The 20,530-nt window shown below is 33.9% G+C and overlaps 3 protein-coding genes across 3 annotated transcripts; 2 read left to right on the top strand and 1 right to left on the bottom strand.

The window, feature by feature from the left end:
* Positions 1–7,550: 7,550 nt before the first annotated feature.
* Positions 7,551–8,530, bottom strand: LOC112286385 (uncharacterized). Its single transcript, XM_024528240.3, has one exon. It carries the CDS (start codon positions 8,307–8,309, stop codon positions 7,884–7,886), a length of 426 nt encoding a protein of 141 aa, XP_024384008.1. The 5' UTR covers positions 8,310–8,530; the 3' UTR covers positions 7,551–7,883.
* Positions 8,531–10,423: 1,893 nt separating this feature from the next.
* Positions 10,424–11,448, top strand: LOC112286553 (21 kDa protein-like). The gene has a single exon (XM_024528518.3). The coding sequence runs from the start codon at positions 10,807–10,809 to the stop codon at positions 11,446–11,448; it is 642 nt and encodes a 213-aa protein (XP_024384286.1). The 5' UTR covers positions 10,424–10,806.
* A 34-nt stretch (positions 11,449–11,482) lies between these two features.
* On the top strand, positions 11,483–13,820 carry LOC112286552 (pectinesterase). Its single transcript, XM_090253065.1, has 2 exons — positions 11,483–11,800; positions 11,928–13,820. The coding sequence occupies exons 1-2, from the start codon at positions 11,653–11,655 to the stop codon at positions 12,419–12,421; spliced, it is 642 nt and encodes a 213-aa protein (XP_090109191.1). The 5' UTR covers positions 11,483–11,652; the 3' UTR covers positions 12,422–13,820.
* The last annotated feature ends 6,710 nt before the right edge of the window (positions 13,821–20,530 follow it).

The raw sequence follows: 20,530 nt of genomic DNA, 5'->3' as shown, positions 1-20,530 counted from the left end.
TGCTTTGCCTTTTAGAATGTATAATTATCTCTCAAAGTAGAATAGATTATTTTTGAGCTTGAACTTAGAAGTATCATGATATTTAGAAGATTTTTTCTTCATATTAAGAACAAGAAGATCAAAAGACATACTTAATTGAATTTGCTTCTTAAAAATTGAATTAATTAATGTTGATTTTATTGCTTGAAGATGAAAATACTTTGGCTTCAAGATAATTGTTCTTTCTTCATCAAAAGCTGTATTTTTTTTCTTTTAGTATAAGACAAGAACATCTAAAAAGGCATCTAATAAACCTTGTTATTTTTTGGATTTGTAGGTGATCTTGAAATCAAATCTTGATAAAGACATACTCTAATGGATTTAGTAATAATTCAAAATATGTATCAACATGAAATATTTGAGATTCTTGTAATCCGTATATATAATAATTAGAATAAAAAAACCCTCTATATAATGACATCATTCTTGATATGAATCCTTTAATTACAAGAAGCTCTATAATGTAGAGCTTGTAGTTAATCTTGACTACTAAAGATTTCTTAGAATTAAAAGTTATTAAATGAAGCTTAACATCTACTTCCATTTGAAATAAAACAATACTTATAGCAAAGTTGGATGTTTCTATTTCCATGAAGAACACCTTAAAAAAATTGATGTAATATAAAATTGGTGCAGAAATAAATATTGTCTTCAAGGCTTTAAAAGATATTTAAGTTTTTTTTGCTCTATTCAAGTTTTTTTTTACATGTCAAACGTGAAAGAAAAGTCACAACTTAAGAAAAGTTTTTGATGAAGATTTAATAATAATTGGCAAATTCCAAAAAATATTGCATATCTTTGATTGTTTTTAGAACCTTCCAATCCATGTTAATCTAAACCTTTTTAGGATCCATCATTAATCTTTTGTTGGAAATGATGTATCCTAAGAAATCAACTTAAGTAGTGTGGAATATATACATTTTTATCTTTGCATATAATCTTATATCTCTAAATTTTTGTAACATATGACAAATATAAATTTTATGAACTTTTGTCTTCTAAGAATAGATTAAAATGTGTTTAAATAAGAAACAAAAAAATTATCAAGAAACTTACAAAAAAACATCATTTATGAAATATTAAAAAGTAATTGGTGCATTCATGAGTCCAAAAAGTATGAAATTATATTCAAAATGTCCATACTTAGTTCAGAAAACAACCTTTTAGTTATAACTTTCTTTAATGCAGACTATATTGTATGTTCTTTGTAGATCTATTTTTATATAAATCTTTGTTTGATTGAGTTGGTTAAGAAGTCCTAAAATCAAAGATAGGAGATTCCAATTCTTGATAGTGATCTTGTTAAATCCTTGATAATCTACGCATAATTACAAAGATCTATCTTTTTTCTTTACAAATAAGATAAGAACTACTGCTGGAAAATTTGAATGGTGTATGAAGTTCTTAGCAATATATTCTTTAAGTATGGCCAACTCATTTTGTAATAAGTTGTAGATTGATCTAAATGATGATTGAGCTCCTTCTTATAGATCAATTGTATAATCATAGGATCAATACTCTAGAAAAATAGTTACATTCTTATTTTCAAGAATATCTTGAAAATCTTAATATTGATGAGGAATATTTTTTGAAATCTTTCTATTGTCAAAAATGGATGTGGCATATATAGCAAAAAATGATCCTTCTTTTTTTACATACATAAAAGTTCATGCATCTATTAATAAGAATTTGGATTTATTATACTTATTTATTTGTACTTCACTATCAAGATTTTGGATTAAACTACAAAAAAAAAAATTATAAGAAATCTAATCTATCTAAGAATTATATTTTTCTAACCACAATAATTCTAAAATAACTAGATTGAAGAGAGATCTTATTACATTAAATATTACTACTATATTATGAACTTTAATTGCTACATCTAAAAGGAAAATTTCATGAATAATGTCTCTAAAAGATAATGAATGATCATCTATGACTTATATATGTACAAATTTAGTTTTCTTGAATAGAGGTATTTCTTATTTCTTGATAAAATCTTCATGTATAAAATAGGATGAGGCTCTTGAATTTAATAATATAAAGACTTTATATTTTTTAGTTCCTAAATATACATCTATTGTAAAATAAGGTGAAGGATCTTAGAAAAGATCTTTATTAGGTATTGCATATGATTCTACTCACACAATCATTATTTTACTTGGAAAATTTTATTTTTTGATACATTGAATTCTTTGGCAAATGTACTTTTTATTTTGTAATTGTGTTTGTTCTTTGGACAAAGTTGGATAGTGTGCTTAGCTTCTCCACAATATAAGTACAAATCTTCTTGACAACATTGAGTCTTTTCTTACGCAACAAGGAAATTAAAACATACCATATCAATTTGCATTAATTTTGGCCTTAAAAAATAAGTTCTTAAAAACTTGAGGGCTGTTGTGATGACTTAGCTTGTTTTTTTTTTAGCCAAGTATTTATTCTTGATATCTTCAAAATAATTAATTGTTGTATATAGTGGCTTGAGAAATAAATTGTTCCAAAGATTTTGCTTTCAATATTGTCAATAATAAATCTTTGATATTACCCTTTAATCTATATATAAATTTATTGATGAAAGCTTTGTCAATCCAATCCACGTCTTAAGTGAGGTTTTGGAATTTAATAACATATATGATGGTTGATTGTGATCTTTGTCATAAAGATAAGAGCTTAGTCTATGCTATTCTTTTTCAATCAATTCTTTCAAATGTGGCTATAAACACTTCTAGGAATGAATTCAAATCATTAAGGAATCATAAATCTTATCTATTTAAGGTACAAACCAAGAGAGAGTACTTACAAATAGAAGTGCATCTATGAACCTAACTTGAATAGATCCATTAGTGTATTGGAAAGGATGCAACCTTATATAGAACTTGACTTGTTGCAAAACTTTTTAATTTTTTGATCTTGTTCCATCAAACTTCTCAAGCATACTAAACCTTATTCTTGGGATACTTGTAGAGGCAAAACTTCTTATAGTCAATTGTGAGGTTGATTTACATACTTCCTTCAATTACACAATTTCTTGACATAGATTTTTTACTTCTTCTATAGGTGTAGGATTAGTATTTCCATGGTTAGCACTTATGATGCACAAAATTTCCACCCTAAGAGTATTAACAAGTTCTTAAAAATCAGCAATAATTACAAATCTATTCTCACTTTTGCCAAGTGTAGTGTCCATGATTTTTCCTTTCATTTCAAACAACTTAATAAATCATATTATTGATTATATGATTATATAATCTTTATTTTTTTTACATTCAAAACCTTTGAATATAAAACTCTACTTATATTTTTCTTTGCATAATTATTTTTAAAAACTTTAATAGAATATATTTCTAAATAAATATTAGATGACTTCAAAAAAAACCTTACAATGCAAAAGACTATTTCTTTTTGTATTTGATTTATTAACTTAGTATACTATTTCTATCCAAATTTTTTATATTAAATATATATAGATTATGAAAGAAAGATTTTATAAAATAAATATAATATTACTATATAAAAAATATTAAATATATTAATTTTTAAAATAATTTTATAAATTTTTATTTTATTTTATTGAATAATATAATTTTTTATCTAATATAAAGATAATTAATATATTCAAAATTAAAAATTTATAAAAATTTTAAAAAAATCTTAAATTACTCAATTAGATACTTTTTTGTAATTTTTTATAAATACACATATGAACTAGGATAAATATTTTTATTACAAAAAAATATATAAGTTTCAATTAATTTCTTATTTTAGAGATACCTTATTTAAATTCTAGCTAATAATATAACTAATTAAATAAAAGTGATATTTTAACCAATGAAAGAAATTTATAATATTTATATCTATCTCTTTATTATTAAAATTTTGATATAAAATACATCATTCTTTGTATTATATATATATATATATATTAAGTAATTTAAATACATTTACTTTACAAAATTTACATATCCTATTAGAATGACTTTTGAATTTGACTATTGGTACTTTCCAAAAATAAATATAGAAAATAGAGCTATTATAATGAATAACATTTTATTTGTATTGTTAATCTATTTTTTAGCTACTTTGGTTGGATCTTTAAAAGCTATTTATAAAATTAAATCTATGGTCAAAAACTTCTTATGGAATAATACCACCTCCTTAATACAATCTATAATGGCATCATCAATGTATTGTAAAGATTGTAAAGATGGTGGTTTTTGTACCATTAATCCTAAAGAAGCTACTAAAGCACTTTTATCCAAATGGATTATAAATGCTCTTTCAACTGGTCAAGCAATTATTCAATGATTCCTTGAATATAGAATAATGAATATTAAATCAAGTGCTTATAGATTATTGGCTATGGACTTTGTTTATTCAATTACCTTAAATCACAAGTAGAATATTCAATCCAAAATTTGAAATGAAAATTTTAAAAATCTAGTTACAAATGTGCAAGTTCTTTTTACTTAACTATTCAATATCTTTTCACAATGTTTGCAATTGTTTCTTGTATTGGAATTTTTAATTTCTAATAATTGAAACTCATTGTCTTCTCATTAAATTGCTATATTCCATTCAAACAATCTTTTATGTGTAAAAAGCCTTTATTAAACACTATTAATTTGTCTTACATTAGACAAAGCAATCTCCACAAATTAAATGTCTTTCTATTATATTATCTTGACCTATTGATATTAAAAATAAATAAAAAATAAAATAAAATCTAAAACTCTTTATATTGATGATTTTTTTTTATATATATATATAACAAGATAACCAAAATCCAGTAGACAATGAGTATCAAGTAGCTAGACTTTCAAAAATTATTAGAGTTGTTTCAAAAACCATGCTAATACAGAAATGAGCATTTAGTATTGATTTTTTTTTTTTTTTTTTTTTTTTTTGTGTTCTAATTAGCAAATTGACTTTCAACTCTCTTTCTTATTCTTAGATTATTGGTGAAGAAATAAATGTATATTTTGCCAAACTTGGTAGGAAGCTTCATTAAAGAAATGTTCTCTCTACAACTTAGTGGCATGCAAATAAAATTTACTTTTAGATCAAAATTACTTATTTAACTGGAACAACATGTAGACCAACCCTCATTCTCGTAAAGATGCCATGTTCATTTGGCCTATTTGGTACAAAGGTGTTGTTGTCAATACTAAGAGAAGATAAATTTGTCTTCACATTAATGTTCATTCTACTTTGTATGATCTCCAAAAGCTGAAATCTAACTTGCATATATTCTAGAAATATTAGTAAGCTTACAATACCTAGAACTTGCCTACTTCACTTGTAAATAAATTAATATCAAACCCTTAGAAATGGAATCTATAGAAATCCTTCACTAAAAAATAAGCCATATTTGCAAAAAATATTCTTTTTAGATATAAAAGTTTTTGCAAGGTTTGGACTTTGTTAAGAAGACCTTCTTTTTTTGGACCATTTGGATTTAGAAAAATAATTTTTTTTGAAAATGAAGTACAAAGTAAAGTCCATATTAGAACCCTGGTATATAAAGGACTTATTGAATATGGATAAATTAGTTGGAATTTGCTATAAAGAATTTGGTTAAATTTTTAGAACATGAGTCTATCCTTCTCAAAAAATAGTAGAACTCATGGATAGCAAAACACATAATAGATTCTAAATTGGATAAGATAATTAATTAGAATATTATAATATTTCTAGATGGTGTAATTTTACATGAGTGTGTAAGCAAATTAACTATGATAGTTATTACTTTGTCTAAATATTCTTAGCTCCACCTCATGGGTGTAAGCAATTAAGCAATTTAATGTATTTTTCTCACAATATTAATGCATTGGATGTATCCTATTTTGTGTCAAAAATATATATATATATATATATATATATATATATGTGCCAAAAAAAACAACAAATCAGTTTTTGTATCAAACAAAAATCATATTAATATCAAATGTATAATACCTGATTTTCTTATAAAAATTATTAATTAAAAATGTATTTATTAAAAACCACATTATTCAAAAAGTCTGTACATTTATATATATATATATATATATATATATGCTTAATATTAGTTTCTACCTAATTTTGCTAAGAATATAATAAAACATAATATGCTAGTTGATAGATTTAATAATAATTGGTATGTATTCTTCAGCAAGATTGATAAAAAAAAATTATTAGCAAAAACTTCAAACAAGCTAAAATTTGCAAGTTGTAATGAAATTAGATAATACCTTTGATTACAAGTTGGGATAGAATCTACATTTCTCACACGTACAAGTGAATATAGAATAAAAATATATTTAAAATGAATAATTAATAGATATTAAGGAACGAAGCCTTGCTTAAAGATTGTAAGAATTCTATTGGCTCAAGATAACAGACTTCAGCAATAGAATGCACCATGAATTTGAATACAGGTAAAATAAAACTAATTTTTTCAGGTGTGTGAACTGAATGACCCGATGTGTTGTTAGATTCTTGAAGTTCATGCCATTGGAATGTTCCATCAACTATCAAAGATAAGTTAGACTTCATTGCTTCTCGGTAGTGTCCAGACAACAAATTAAAGTCTTGTCTTGAGTGGTGCTCTTGAGATGCCTAAATTATTGATGCGACCTTTCAGCCAAAGAATTTACTCCCTCATGAGAATACTAGGTCTTCAGCAGGTTGCAAGGGTAACTCTGGATACACATTGCCATGAGCTCCTCTTACTTGTTTCATATCTTGCTGCTTGCAATTACGCGACAAATAGAAAGGCATCTTGGTTCAGAAGAGCGTAGACACTTGAGGAGATTCACTTCAACCCATTGAAATTCTGCCCAGAATGCACAAAAACTCGAACTTTGCTTATTTCTAAGCACTATAGCTCAACCGGTGAAAGCAGAAAAAATGAATATGTACGTGTGCTAATTCTCAAGCCATCCAGTTCCGGTACACGAAACCCTTGCTTTTTAATCGTTGATCCAGAATCACACACAAATCTATTTTCGTCTGTGCAACACTGTTAAGCGAAGTGGGTTTTCATACCTATACAAGCAAGTACCTGTAAGCTAGTTTCGTCTCCGGCATCTGTGTGCTCTAAGCATCCTTGCCTTTCGTAAACATTCCTCATGACCGTTATATGGATCTCCGTATGTACAATATTACAGTGCTCTCTGCTTCGTACGCTTTGAAAATTGAAAACAATCAAGGTCTGAAGAACCCAAAACCACCAATACAAACCCTGCCCTTCTCATAAAATTAAAGCTAAGTGTGCTAGCCATTCAAAATAACCGCACCCCTCAATGTTTCAAGAAAATATTCACAAAACTCAATAATCCCCACTCTGATTGAACAATTCCGAAAGCAATAAACACAAAGGACTGAACAATGACAACAGCTACGCAGTTTTCTTGAATTTCGTCGCAACACAAAGACCCAGCACCATTGGAAAATAATGCTACTGTGCGTAACGATAGCCCGATAGAAGAACCCAACAAGGCAATTCAACGTGCACCACAAGTGGAAGATGAACGAATTGGAGTGATGATTGAAACTTCTGGTTCTTCAATCAAATGCCCATCTTGGCATATATGCCAATAATCATAAATACTACCACATATCTAAAGTTTCGTCCAGAACCACTGCAAATTCTATTAAGGATGTTGCTCAAATCCTATGTTCCAACACACAATCTTCTTCTCCTAGCAGAATTTTCTTTAATAGCATGAGGTTGGCTCGTCTTGGAAGAGAACGCATACCTCATGATCTGATATCACCTTATCTCGCGCAGATTCCTAGCCCGGTCAAAAAAATTGAGTCGCTCGAAAAGACAGACAAGTTTTATAGAAAAGAAGCCTGAGTTAGCTCAACTTCGTCTCTGTCCCCGTCTTCGACACGATCTTCTTCTCCGCCTTCTTCTCTGCCTTCATCGCCATTTCCCTTCGAGAGGCCTCAACTTCTTCCATGGGGATGATGACCGGCCAATCGTATCCAGCATCGCGAAACATCTTCTCAGTCTCCATAAGCTCCGCCTGCTCCAAAATCTTCGTCCTAATCTGATTTGCAGCCATGGAGGTCCCATCCATCACCTCCTCTCTGCCATTGGTGAACGTCACAGCCACGACAGGAGGTGCATTATCTGTCCTCCGCTTCACTACCACCTCGCAATTAGGGTTCGAGCTCCGTGCTTTCCGAGAGTTACATTGCGCTAGAAATTCAAGCGCCGACGACGCCCTCTTGTCGAGCGCGTTGAATTCTACTCTAACTTTGGACAGATACTTCAACATAGCTACGACTTCTCGCCCCCGAAAAACCTCCTCACAAAAACATCAACCACTGCAATGAAACGAAGACGCAAATCTCCGTCTGTAAGCCTAAGTGAAGCCACGGAATCCGGCAAAATCCTTGCAAACTGAGCAAAATCGGTAGCCGAGCGAGAGACAATGCGATCTTCCTAGCATCCAGGTTTAGGGTTCTGGAACAAACACTCCTTCGATGTTTGAGACCTCGCGTGGCTTGTAGAGGGCAAGGCATTCCCACCGTTAGCACGTTATATGAGGCTGCAAATAGGACAAGAGTCATCTGTGGATATTGAACATTCATTTTGCTTTCTGTGGACTCATTGAGGCCATGATTCAGTTTGTTTATTGCTTCAGGGTTGGAGTTAACGTGTGGATGTGCTATTGCTGTACACAATTATGATTTATGGAACAACTCTGAATTGTTACGCTGTGTATACAGATTTTTTTCTTAATTTATGATTTTGCATACATATATATATATATATATATATATATACACTACTACTACTACTACTAGTTAAATGATTTCTACTTTATTAATATATGTGGAAACAAATTTTTATGCTCAAATATGTTGTTTTAGTATTAAATACAGTCTTACACAAAGGAATATTTGTGGATGATTTAGGAATGAAACATAGTAATAAGATCCAATATCATAAAAAGGATGATATGATTTAGAATGTTTGGTAAAAATGGATATAAATTAGTTTCATGAATGTATGTTAAAATTTTATTTTAAGAATTGATTAATTTAGCATTAGTATGTAAATTACATGCACAAATAAAATTTCTTCATTTGAAAGTATACAAGGAAAAAAACATTCATTCCAAAAGTGGTCTTTGATAACAAGTACTATTTGATTAAAATATCCTGTTAGTAAATTGTTATTGATGATGTGATTAAAGAATTACTTTAATTCTTTACATCAATACTTAGGTATATTTAATTCAATGAAATTCCACTCAAGTAGATTAAATCAATATTATAATATCTTTTAACTTGCATAAAAAATTTCTTGCCAAATATAATTAAGAATATCAAATTTATATATTTTTAATAATGTTTATTTTTTAATATACTTATTAATTAATTAATTAATGCTCACTTATTTGATTAATTCTACCAATTATACTATACAACTACAAGTTACTTGATTTAAGGTGGAATAAAAATTTCTAATTATTATCATCTTATTTTATTTTTAATACTATTTTGGATTCACAAGAAATACCAAAAATATTCTACACATTTAGTAGCCTAATACACTCTATACCAATTTATTTACTTTTGTATTTTTATGTTTGCTTCTATTTCAATTGTTGAAGTAACCATTTAAATGCACAAAAATTGTCACTCAATATGCAACTTAAAATAATTTTGATTTATCAATTATAAATCCTATACTTGATTCTTTACTATATATATATATATATATATATATATATTAAATTAATTAGATATCTCACAACTATAGATATATACACACATATAATAGGACAATATTACTTAAAGTCAAAGGCAACTTCATGACATGTACCTACAAACTAACTATTAGATCAACCATCAAGTAAAATACACACTATCCCAAAGTGACTCAGTGTTATATACATCAAATAATAAATGCCACTTACAATTATGGGAATAGTCTTGCAACTTTAAAACCTCCATTCTTATAATCCTAAAGTTGAAAGTTTCTAAAGATATAGTAAATTTTAGATAATAGTTGTAGTGAAGTAAAGGTTGTAACTCTTCTCTACAAGAAGAAAGACACTATGCATGGAAGGAAGATGAAAAACAAGTGTGGGTTGTTTGAAATGACTTAAGTTACAAAAATAACTTTATACATCCAAATTTATGAAATAGTACTAAAAACATTGATGATTCATATCTCAGCCATAAAATCACAACCATGCCTTACAGACCTTGCACACAATTCACCTTTGTTGCGTCACTAAATAATTAAATAAAATATACATACAAATAAAAGACTGTAGAAGTAGCAATATGAGAGAAATCAGGTTTGGTAATAGCAGTAAAAAGGACGGTGCAGTGCTGAGCGGTGGGCTCAAAGGGGGGGGGGGGTGAGGGACACCCAGATTTGCTATCGGCCGCCACCATTCCGCACATAATTTTCACACTGACATCGGAGATTTCAACAGGAAGGAAGGAAGGAGATCAGGTACATCTCCTCACCTGTCTCGCTCCGCTTTGCACGTTGTTGTGGGCGCCGCTGATCCGAGTTATTTGAGCTGCTACTGGCAGATATCATACTGCTGGATCACAACCAGGAGTATTGCCGTATTGACATTCTTCTCGTGAGCTTGTTGCTGTCCATGGACTGTGGATGGTCACGCTGATTTTCTAGCTGCTCTCCCTCGGATCATCATGGTAGAAGCTTGTCATGGCTCGTTGAAGTGCAGTTGGTGATCATAAGCTGTGAGAACGAGTACTGGTTTACAGAGCTTGGTCGAGTTGAGGATGCTGTTTCAAAGGACTGCGAGACATGAAGGTCCTAGTAGTTTTGTGTTTGTTAGGACATCGTGGCTACAGATGGCAACGCTAATTTTTGTTATGGAGGCTGGAGTGATGGGATCTGTTGTTGCGCAAGCAATACCTGAGATGGTGGAGTGGATGTGCGCTGCGGCGCATGACCGTGCGTCATGTGTGACGTCTCTCGCCGCGCATCCCGATGCGGCAGCGTCTGTTCCCCGGGGACTTGCAACCATAGCCATTACTAATGGTCTCGAGGGGGTTGGAAGCTTCTACACTTTCACCAGGGGCTTGACTACCAGCAATGGACCTGGAGAGAAGTCTGCACTCTCGACATGTCGATCTTTTCAGCAAGGTTCTCAGGATCCTCTCCAGCTCTCACTCTCGAACATGGCGACGCTGAATCCATGGCGGTTCAAAGAGCAGATTACGGATTCTTGGACATGGTTGAGCACTGCGCTAACTTATCACACGACGTGTTTGGATGGTATGAACGATGGCATAGTCGGTAATACGATGAGAGACGCCGTGATGGCCAGAGGTGCCAGCGTCACGTCGTTGCTCTCCAACGCTGTTTCTCTTGTAGCTTCTCTTAGCAGAATTGGACCAAACCCCGGCCATAATCGTTGAGTTCTGAGGGCTGAGGAAGGTCCAATATATGAGTTGAGTAATTATGACAATTTCCCGGAGTGGATACGGCTCAAGGACCGGAAACTCTTGCAATCAAGAAACACGAATGACATTACCATCGTGAACGCTGTAGTTGCGAAGGATGGGTATGGGGAGTATCACATCATCCAAGAAACTATTGACGCGGCGCCGAAGGACATCGCAATGCAGTGGGTGATCCGTATCAAGGCTGGTGTTTATAACGAGTATGTGGAGGTGCCGAAATCGGTGAAGAACCTTGTCATTTTGGGCGATGGGGTTGACCAGAGTGTCGTCGGATACTATGTCACAACATTTGCTACTGCCACGATGGGTAAGCTCATCACCATTTAGTTTTTTCTATCAACTTATGAAATTATTCTGTGCAATGAAGCCTCAAGCGGTATAGCCAGAGAGTTTTGAAACGTTCAGTGTTGAGGTATTATGTGTAGCTGTGCTAGGGGAACATTTCATAGGCCGTGATTTCACGGTGCGGTGGCGCTCAAGGTCCAGAGCGATAAGTGCGCATTCTGGCGATGTTCTTTCGAGGGGTACCAAGACACACTCTACACTCACAGCAACCGGCAATTTTATAAGGGCTGCAGGATCTTCGGCACAGTGGATTTCATTTTCGGCAATGCTGCCGCCGTCTTTCAGTCCTGCACTCTATTGGCTTGTGCACCACTCCCTGAGCAACAAAACACCTTCACAGCCCAAGGTAGGACCACCAGCTCCCAAAAACACGGGCTTATCGTTCCAGAACTGCGTGGTGGATGCGGCTTCCGAACTCAAAAATCTCCAGAACCAGACCGTCAACTGCTACCTCGGCCGACCATGGAATGAGTTCTCCAGAACTGTGTTTTTGATGTCCACTCTGACGAACGGCATAAACCCCGAGGGATGGCTACCTTGGAACGGCGCCTTGTTCTTAAACACCGTCTTCTATGGAGAGTAAAAAAGCACGGGATCTGGCTCCTGTACCGATCGCCGTGTTTCATGGTCGACTCAAATTGAAGCCCCGTCAGTTGCAAATCAGTTTACAGTCAATAGTTTGATTGCAGGCGCATATTGGCTTCCGCAGACTACTATAGTCTACAACCCAGAGCTCTAATCACCAATCCAGCTCCACCCACGACGAAATTAGCAGAAAAGAAGCGCGGATGTAAGATCTTTTGCAATCACATCGGAATTCAAAAGAATTTTCAGGATAAAGTCACTAATTCTCGTTAGAACAAAATAAAATCTTAATGACTTGCGAGCATGAATTTCCAGTGTGCACCCTTTCCTGCTCGGCCTAGATCTACATAATACCTAGCAACAAAATCCTCGTGCAGATGGCAGACGTCTAGCTAGCACTACCTGCAAAGTGAAATGGATTCATTGCTCGTGAAGCATCGGCAAAAGTATACTTTGAGAACACTGAATGGACATCGACCGGGGTTTTGCTCAGAGCTGGGACGAGGTCGATGGAGTGGTAGGAACAAATCAAGCTCATTACAATTACGCCATCTGGTACAGGGGCATTAAAGGCTGCTCGTGTGCAGCATGTGCTTGACTGCCACTTGAATTTAAAACTTCTGCAACTGCAGTGGTGTTCGACAAACTTCACTTTCAATTACTCTGATAATATTGAACACAAGTGTTACTAGGTTGTTGACTATGATGCGCAGAATTGTACACTTAATGCCAAGTTTTCGACAGACTTCTGATGAATTTGGACGTAACCGATGTGCAACGTCATTTGGATTGAATGTCAGGGATCCCCTCTTCACTCACAAACTCCAGTACTCTGTCAGCGGCAAAATTGAGGATCTGAGACAATAGACAGCGCAACGCTCGGACCCATGATGAGAAACTTAAATCAATCTGCCCATTTCGAAAAAGACTCCTAAACATCTAGTTCTGGTGCAAGTACACGTTGAAAAGGCGGTGTAAGTATCGATATCACCCACAGCTAGAATCAGATCCAGCCGACTTCGTCCAGTGTCCTGGTTCCAAACCGCACCGACTGAGGCTGCTTCGAAAGGGGTTGGAAATCTCACCCCCAGTTCCGATAGTTGGAGAAAAGTGCCTGGTCTAGAATCTCACCTGCCGTCGAGGTGCACTCGCCCTCTGCTCGCCGACTATTTGTGCTCTTGCTCTGGCTCTTCATCTGTGTTGGTGAACAAAGCCTCACTGCTTCCTTCTGTCGATGGTGGGATGGTCTCACAACTCTTCACTGCTGCGCAGTTTTAAATGCTGTTTTGTGAGCATTGCTGCATGGCTTTGTTAGATCTGATACGGCGAGAAAATACTGCAGATGAGCTAGAAGTGTTTGGTCTTTGCATTTGTGGCATTAAGTTGCGTCCTTTATTTCTTCAATACTGTTAATAAAGTTGTTGTTTTCAAAGATAACATAGCTTTGGATTTGAAGAGAAATAGCATTAAGCATTGCTGATTCTTCTAGTGCGCGCCTTCTTTGCTAAATAATAGATTTGAACAAAAAGGAGATCATTAAGAGTCATGATGTTGAGTTTTTGTAATATAAGACCATTTTTAAGTTCTTTTATAGTACCAAAGTTTGATAATATTATGTTTGTAGATTCACCTTCTTTGTCTATCAAATCTAAGTAAAAAAGAAAAATAAAATCATATTATAAGAACATCAAGTGTAAAAAAAACCAAAAAAAAAGAAAAGAAAATTATTATATCAAAGAATTGTCAAAAAAAAAAAAAAAAAAAAAAAAGATTTACAAATTAGAATGTAAAGGAACAAAAATTCAATTTTTTAACAAAAAGAAATATTTCTTGAGAGAAAATTTGTCACTTAATAAATAGTAGAAGAATTATATTTTTTTGAAAAGAAATAAAGAACATGTTAATGTCAAGGACAAGAACATCTTAATGTCAAGGACAAGAACTTGATAAAAACAAATAAACAAGTGAGACTTTTGTCAAAGAAAGATGAAAAAATAGAAATAACTAAATATGTATATTAAGAAAGAAACTGGAATGGCTATTGCCAAAAGACAAGAAAACTAGAGACCCTTGAAATTAGATTAGAAGCAAGAAAGGAGGTGACAAGAGTGAAGAAGGCTTCATTCTTGCCTCTATATATACTATCTATCTAAGAGCTACATAGTGATGTTCTATAGGACCTCCAAAAACATGTTGACTTTGCACAACATGTATCTTAACTTGCAAGGCAAGTTTTCTATGTGGGTGCCACATAGTTAGCTTGTTCTGCAAGCTACCAACATGTGTGGCACATGGTTAACTTATTGACCAAGTTTCTAACATATCAATCAAGTATAAATACATATAAAATCAAAGCAGCTTCTAGGAAGCTTCTCTAGAAGATATTATGAAATTAATCTATTTTTATCTACTTTTATCTATTCATATTACATAAGTAATAATTACAGTAAATATATGTCTGAGACATTATTTTGGTGCCGCCTTGAATCTAGGATGTCTTTCACTTTGAACTCTTCATTATTGTCTACTTCTATAGCAAGAAGTGGAACTTGTCTTCTTCTTGGTATGTTCACTATCTTGTATGGTTCAAGAAGAGATACATGAAATACTGGATGGATTTTTATTGACTCCGATAGGTATAAACGATATGCAACTAGATTGATTTGTATAGAAATAGAAAATGGTCCAAGCCTTCTATAGTCCAACTTATCACAAGGATGAGTGGTCTTGATATTGCAACAAAGTAACCATACCTTTTCACCTACATGGAATGGTGGTTATTCCTTTCGATAGACATCCGCATTGATCTTTTGTTGTTCTTGAGCTTCTTTTAACTGTGCCTTCTTTATTGCATGTAGCTCTAACAAATGATTTGCTGAATCTTTCGCCATAGGATTATCAGTATTTGAAAAGTCAAAAGTATCAAGTCATCCATGATAACCATAATTGGCAAAGAAAGGTGTTTGTTTTGTAGAAGAATGTACCATGTTATTGTAAGCAAACTCTGCCAATGGCAAAAGAGTTGTTCAATCATCTTGTTGGTAGTTGATGATATGTCTTAAAAATTACTTCAAAACTTGATTAACATCCATGAAAACAGAAGCCCATGGTTGTTCTGGAATGGATAATGGCTGAAGAAGTCCGTAAGATCGATGATGAGGAGTTTTTGATCTTAAACAAACATCATAAGGTTATACAAAATCTTTGACTGCCTTCCACATTTAGGGCCACCAAAAATCCCAGGATATTGGTTCCAAAGTTTTATTATATCCAAAATATCTTGCTGCTAAAAAATCATGACGAGCTTGAAGAACACATAATCAAACTTCGTCTTCTGGAACTGTAATTATCGTAATCCTGTAATTAGTATATATTAGTTACCAGATTCTAATCGTAATCTTGTAATTAACCACTTTTAATAATTAAGTTAACCATCTATCCTCCTGAACTAAATATTCTATGGACTATTAGTCTATTTTACCAATATCTTACAAAAACGAACTAATATCTATTCTACATAGTCCTGCTCCTATCTGTACAGCGTCCTTGCAAAACACAATTGTTATCTTCTTAAAAACTACTTAATCGAACTCTATAAAATTATTATTTTGTCTGGTCTAACTGCACATTTCGAAAGTCTCTTATTCTTCTCGGCATCCAGTAGATATCTAACTTCATCGGTTCTATATTGGTAACGATTACCACAGAAGGTGGTTTTGATGCGCGTTTAGCTTTCACATTTTGGCCACTGTCCTCTTTGTCTATAGCTTGCATTACACTTTCAATTACCATGACGCTCCCTCTGTCAAGTACTTAACTGGAACTATTACTCTCGAAAATGTAAGGAACACAAGAAATGGCAATCACAGAAAAAGAACCAAAAATGACAATACAGAATGACCTCAAACTGGTGCACCACTCCTATTCTCTTACTACCAGTGATCATGACAACATGTTACCCATATTGTCCATTTCTCACCTCCGTCCCATCTGACACATTAATAACTACTAATTATCCTTTCTACCGCATCTACACTTTAACGTACTTATACCATAATTAGGTCTACCATGTGTCCATTCAAAGTCACCTCTTCCAAAAAAATGAAAAAACCGTCCCGGGTTTTATGTATTATATAACTGTAATCGATTCCCATTAATGTGGGTACTGAATCGATGGCCCATGAAATCTTCCAATTGAACAGATCCATTGGAAAAATCCTCAACCACTCGATACGACCCATGCCAACGAACTTGAAATTTGCCCAAAAAATGATTAAATCGGCTATCATACAGCAAGACCAAATCATTAGGTATAAAACTCTTTGGACGCAGTTTACTATCATAGTAACTCTTCATCCGTTTTTGAATCGCTTCTATATTGAAAAGAGCTATAGCCCATATCTCATCAAATTCCTCTAATTTCGCCAATCGAGAATGTAATGAGGCTTTATCTCTGAGTCATTCATCCAAGGTAATCCATAAACTTTGAACCTCCAACTCGATGGATAAAATTGCTTCTTGATCGTAAACTAGTTGAAATAGAGTAGAGTTGGTAATTACTTTATATGTAGTACGATATGCCTACAAAGCCACAAAGAGTTTGGTCTCCCAATCAGTACCCGCCCCCAAAATTGTCTTAGTCAAGACCTTGTACAAAATTCCATTGATTTTTTCTGTTTGTCCATTAGTGCGAGGATGATATGGAGTGATTTTTCGATGCTAGATCTCATATGTATTTGTCAAGGCTGCTATGGTAGCATTGAGGAAATGGGTGCCGCAATCGCTAACTAATTTTTTTGGATATCCATCGAGTTATAATATTCTTGTATAGAAAAATAGCCACCATATTGGAATTATTGTTGTGGGTAGCAATAGCCTCGCCCATTTGGTTATATAGTTCGTGGCGACTAAAATATACCACTTTTTGCCAGATTTGGACGTTGGTGCGATAGGATCAACAAAATCAATACCCCATTTTTTAAATGGTGTCTGTGCCAAGATTGGAACTAATGGCATGGTTGAAGTACCCATGGGTCGACCAATTCGTTGATAGGGATCACAATGACAAACAAATTAGTGTGCATCAGAAAACATTGTGGGCCACCAATATCCGGCCATTAAAGCCTTGCAAGCACTACTATCTTCCGCAAAATGACCACCACAACTATCCAAATGGCAACCCTCTAGGATCAACTGTACTTCATTTGAAAAGATACAGCGTCATAAAATGCCATCTTTGCCTTGTTTATACAAAGCATCACGAATCATTGTGTATGGGGCACTCTTCAGAATGAGTCACTTTTTAAGCTTATCAGTGAAAGTCGACGGAAACGTATGGAAGGTCAAAAACTGAATGATTTCACTATACTCGGAGGAAATCACATCCACCACAAATAATTGTGTATTGAGGAGATCATCTCTGGTCTGAGCAAGTTCATGATATGCTTCACTTTGTTAGGATCCGTAGTAATACCATGGCAAGAGATGATATGTCTCAATAATTTTCCTAACAAAACACCGAATTGATACTTATCCGAGTTCAATGATATCTCAAACTTAACGTACTGAGCCAAACATTTTTCTAGACAATTAAGTTGATCTTTTTTGGTACTGAATGCACAAAAGTCATCTAAAAAGATCTCTATAAACATCTGGAGATAATCTTGGAAGGCCTGAGTCATCACTCACTGAAACGTGGCTAGGGCATTACATAACCCAAAAGACATCACGCGATAAGTAAATGTGCCCCAATTCGTAGTAAAGGTCATCTTGAGCTAGTCTTCCGTTGCAATTTAAACTTGATTATATTTGGAAAATCCATTGAGGAACAAATAACATTCGTGATCGGCCACAACGTTCAATATACTATCTGTGAAAGGCAATGGAAAATAATCTTTTTTGGTGGTCGTATTAAGTTTTCAGAAATCGAGACAAATACAGATTTTCTTATTCTTTTTCGACACCATGACGATTGGAGAAATCCACTCACTATTCGATACCAGGTAAATAAAACCAATCGCAAGAAGCTTGTCCAATTCCTCTTTCACAATGAGGGAATATTTAGGATTAAGGTGATGTTGCCTCTATTGTATTGGTTTAGCGTTCTCCTCTAAAATGATACGATGCTCACAAACTTCATTGGAAATACCTTTTAAATCAGCATAAGTCTAAGCAAAAGCAGACTTATGATGCAAGAAAATTTTTGTCCAATAGGTCAACTCTTGCTCATTAATACCTTCATAGACCTTAATTGTCCGAGGTTCTGTTGTGGTTGCTAAGTTGATAGTTTGACATAAAGGTGCAATGGTGATGTTCTGTTTCAACCCTTTCGTTGGTTGAAAATTAGTCGATAAGTCTGACATGTGTGAAGTACTAAATCTTGAGTCCATGGCACTAATATGGTATACATCATACTTGGTCAACCAATCAATACTAATAGAATTAGAGTTTTTCGAGTCCGTCGGGTATATCAAGTACTCTCCCGAACCTCCACATTAGTACACCACTCCACAGTGTTGCGTTGCCTCCACAGGCACCTCAGTAATTGATGCGACTATATCATTATTGGATCTAAGCTCATTGTCCGACGTCAATTCAGATGCTGGCAATTGAGACTCCCTGTGATAGTGTATTAGGTACATTTATAACACTATTTTATCTCCGTCCTTGCCAATTGTCAAAGTATCCCGATCTCAATCATTCTTGGCCTTCGTTTGATAAAGCCAAGGTCGTTCTAATGAAATTGGATATGATAAAGTTGAACGTTGTAGCCAAAAGATAATATAATCGATTTTATATGCAATGCCAGTAATTAAAGTTTGAACACTCCATAAAATATCCATTGGTTTAACCCGGCTATGATCTGCCATCCGTAATACCAATGTCGTGGATACTAAGTGTTTCAAATCTAAAGCATCCATTGTATCAGCGTTAATTAAATTGATGCTAGAACCACCATCCACCTAAACATCCGAGATCATAACACCATCAATCGAAACATCGATGGTTGGTGCACCTGGGTCAAGGTTCAAACTGACTTCACAAATTTTCTTATTACGTTGCCTATGCTGTGTAAACGATGAATTCAATATAGAATGACACTTTGGTGCGACCGCTAGAAGTTGCTTCATAAAAATAGAAGACTAAATAGCATCCAGATCTTTCAAAATGTCATAGGATTCCATATTTAGGATAATTTCCAATGCCCTCTTTCTTTTCATTGGTTTGAGTTTAACTCCGTGAGGTAAGATATTCTTTCACCATCGACTCGGAATTGGAACAACAGATGGAGCTTCCTTAGAATTCACACCTTTAAGAGGATCTTTCAACAAAAAGGATATTTTCTGGAGTGGTATAGAGAACGAAACTACTTGGAATGCAATCGAAGCATCTGTAATTAGTACCTCATTAGGGTGCACAATCGATTCATGTCTTTTACTGAGTAAGGGGCCCATATCAAGACCCGGATTGGATGTCTCCATAATTGGGTCCAATTGGCCCTTCTTTTCAGGATCACCCAAATGTTGAATTAGTCCTTTTTCCTTTTGTTGATTCCTGGTAAGAATGGCTTTGACACATTCTATCTCATTTACTAGAGAAACTTGAGGACCTTGATTTATCTCTTCAATTTTTTCTTGGCTTTGGATCTGCTGATCTCAATTATTAAAATTGAAAGGAGCATTACATTACAGATATGTGAGCCTCGTATGCTTGCAATTCTGACAAACTGGTGCATATTCGTCACTTGTTCTAGGATTGGAACATTCACTCGTATAATGACCAATCTGTGTGCAATAGAAATAACAAAGTGGTCTTCTTGCACCCCCATTAGGCATATTGGGTGTTTCCATTGGTACATACCTACTAGGCTTGTTCTATGTAGGATTAGAAAATGATCCTAGTTGTCCCATTGGAACAGAGGAAACTTAGTTTGATGGCATTGATGGAGCATATTGGTGATATCTCTGCTACTCTTTGATGTAAATATTGGGGTTCGATGCAGACCCGTCATTAAAATTGGAACATTGAAAGATATTGAATGCTCAATTTTGTCGATTACATCGATTTCCATTCCATCCAATCGTTGTCATATGGCATGATTTGCTAT

The sequence above is a fragment of the Physcomitrium patens genome, chromosome 9 (assembly GCF_059467195.1).
Source record: "Physcomitrium patens ecotype Gransden chromosome 9, ASM5946719v1, whole genome shotgun sequence".
In the NCBI taxonomy this organism is placed as follows: domain Eukaryota; kingdom Viridiplantae; phylum Streptophyta; class Bryopsida; order Funariales; family Funariaceae; genus Physcomitrium; species Physcomitrium patens.
Note: the sequence above shows the minus strand (reverse complement) of the source record. Positions and strands in the feature narration are given on the sequence as shown.

What these genes read in the sequence shown, in the direction of transcription:
- LOC112286552 (XM_090253065.1), top strand. Translation starts at nt 11,653, where the DNA reads ATGCAGTGGGTGATCCGTATCAAGGCTGGTGTTTATAACGAGTATGTG. An exon ending in ATTTGCTACTGCCACGATGG is followed by an intron (nt 11,801 to 11,927) that starts GTAAGCTCATCA and finishes TAGCTGTGCTAG; the next exon opens with GGGAACATTTCATAGGCCGT.
- LOC112286553 (XM_024528518.3), top strand. Translation starts at nt 10,807, where the DNA reads ATGCTGTTTCAAAGGACTGCGAGACATGAAGGTCCTAGTAGTTTTGTG.
- LOC112286385 (XM_024528240.3), bottom strand. Translation starts at nt 8,309, where the DNA reads ATGTTGAAGTATCTGTCCAAAGTTAGAGTAGAATTCAACGCGCTCGAC.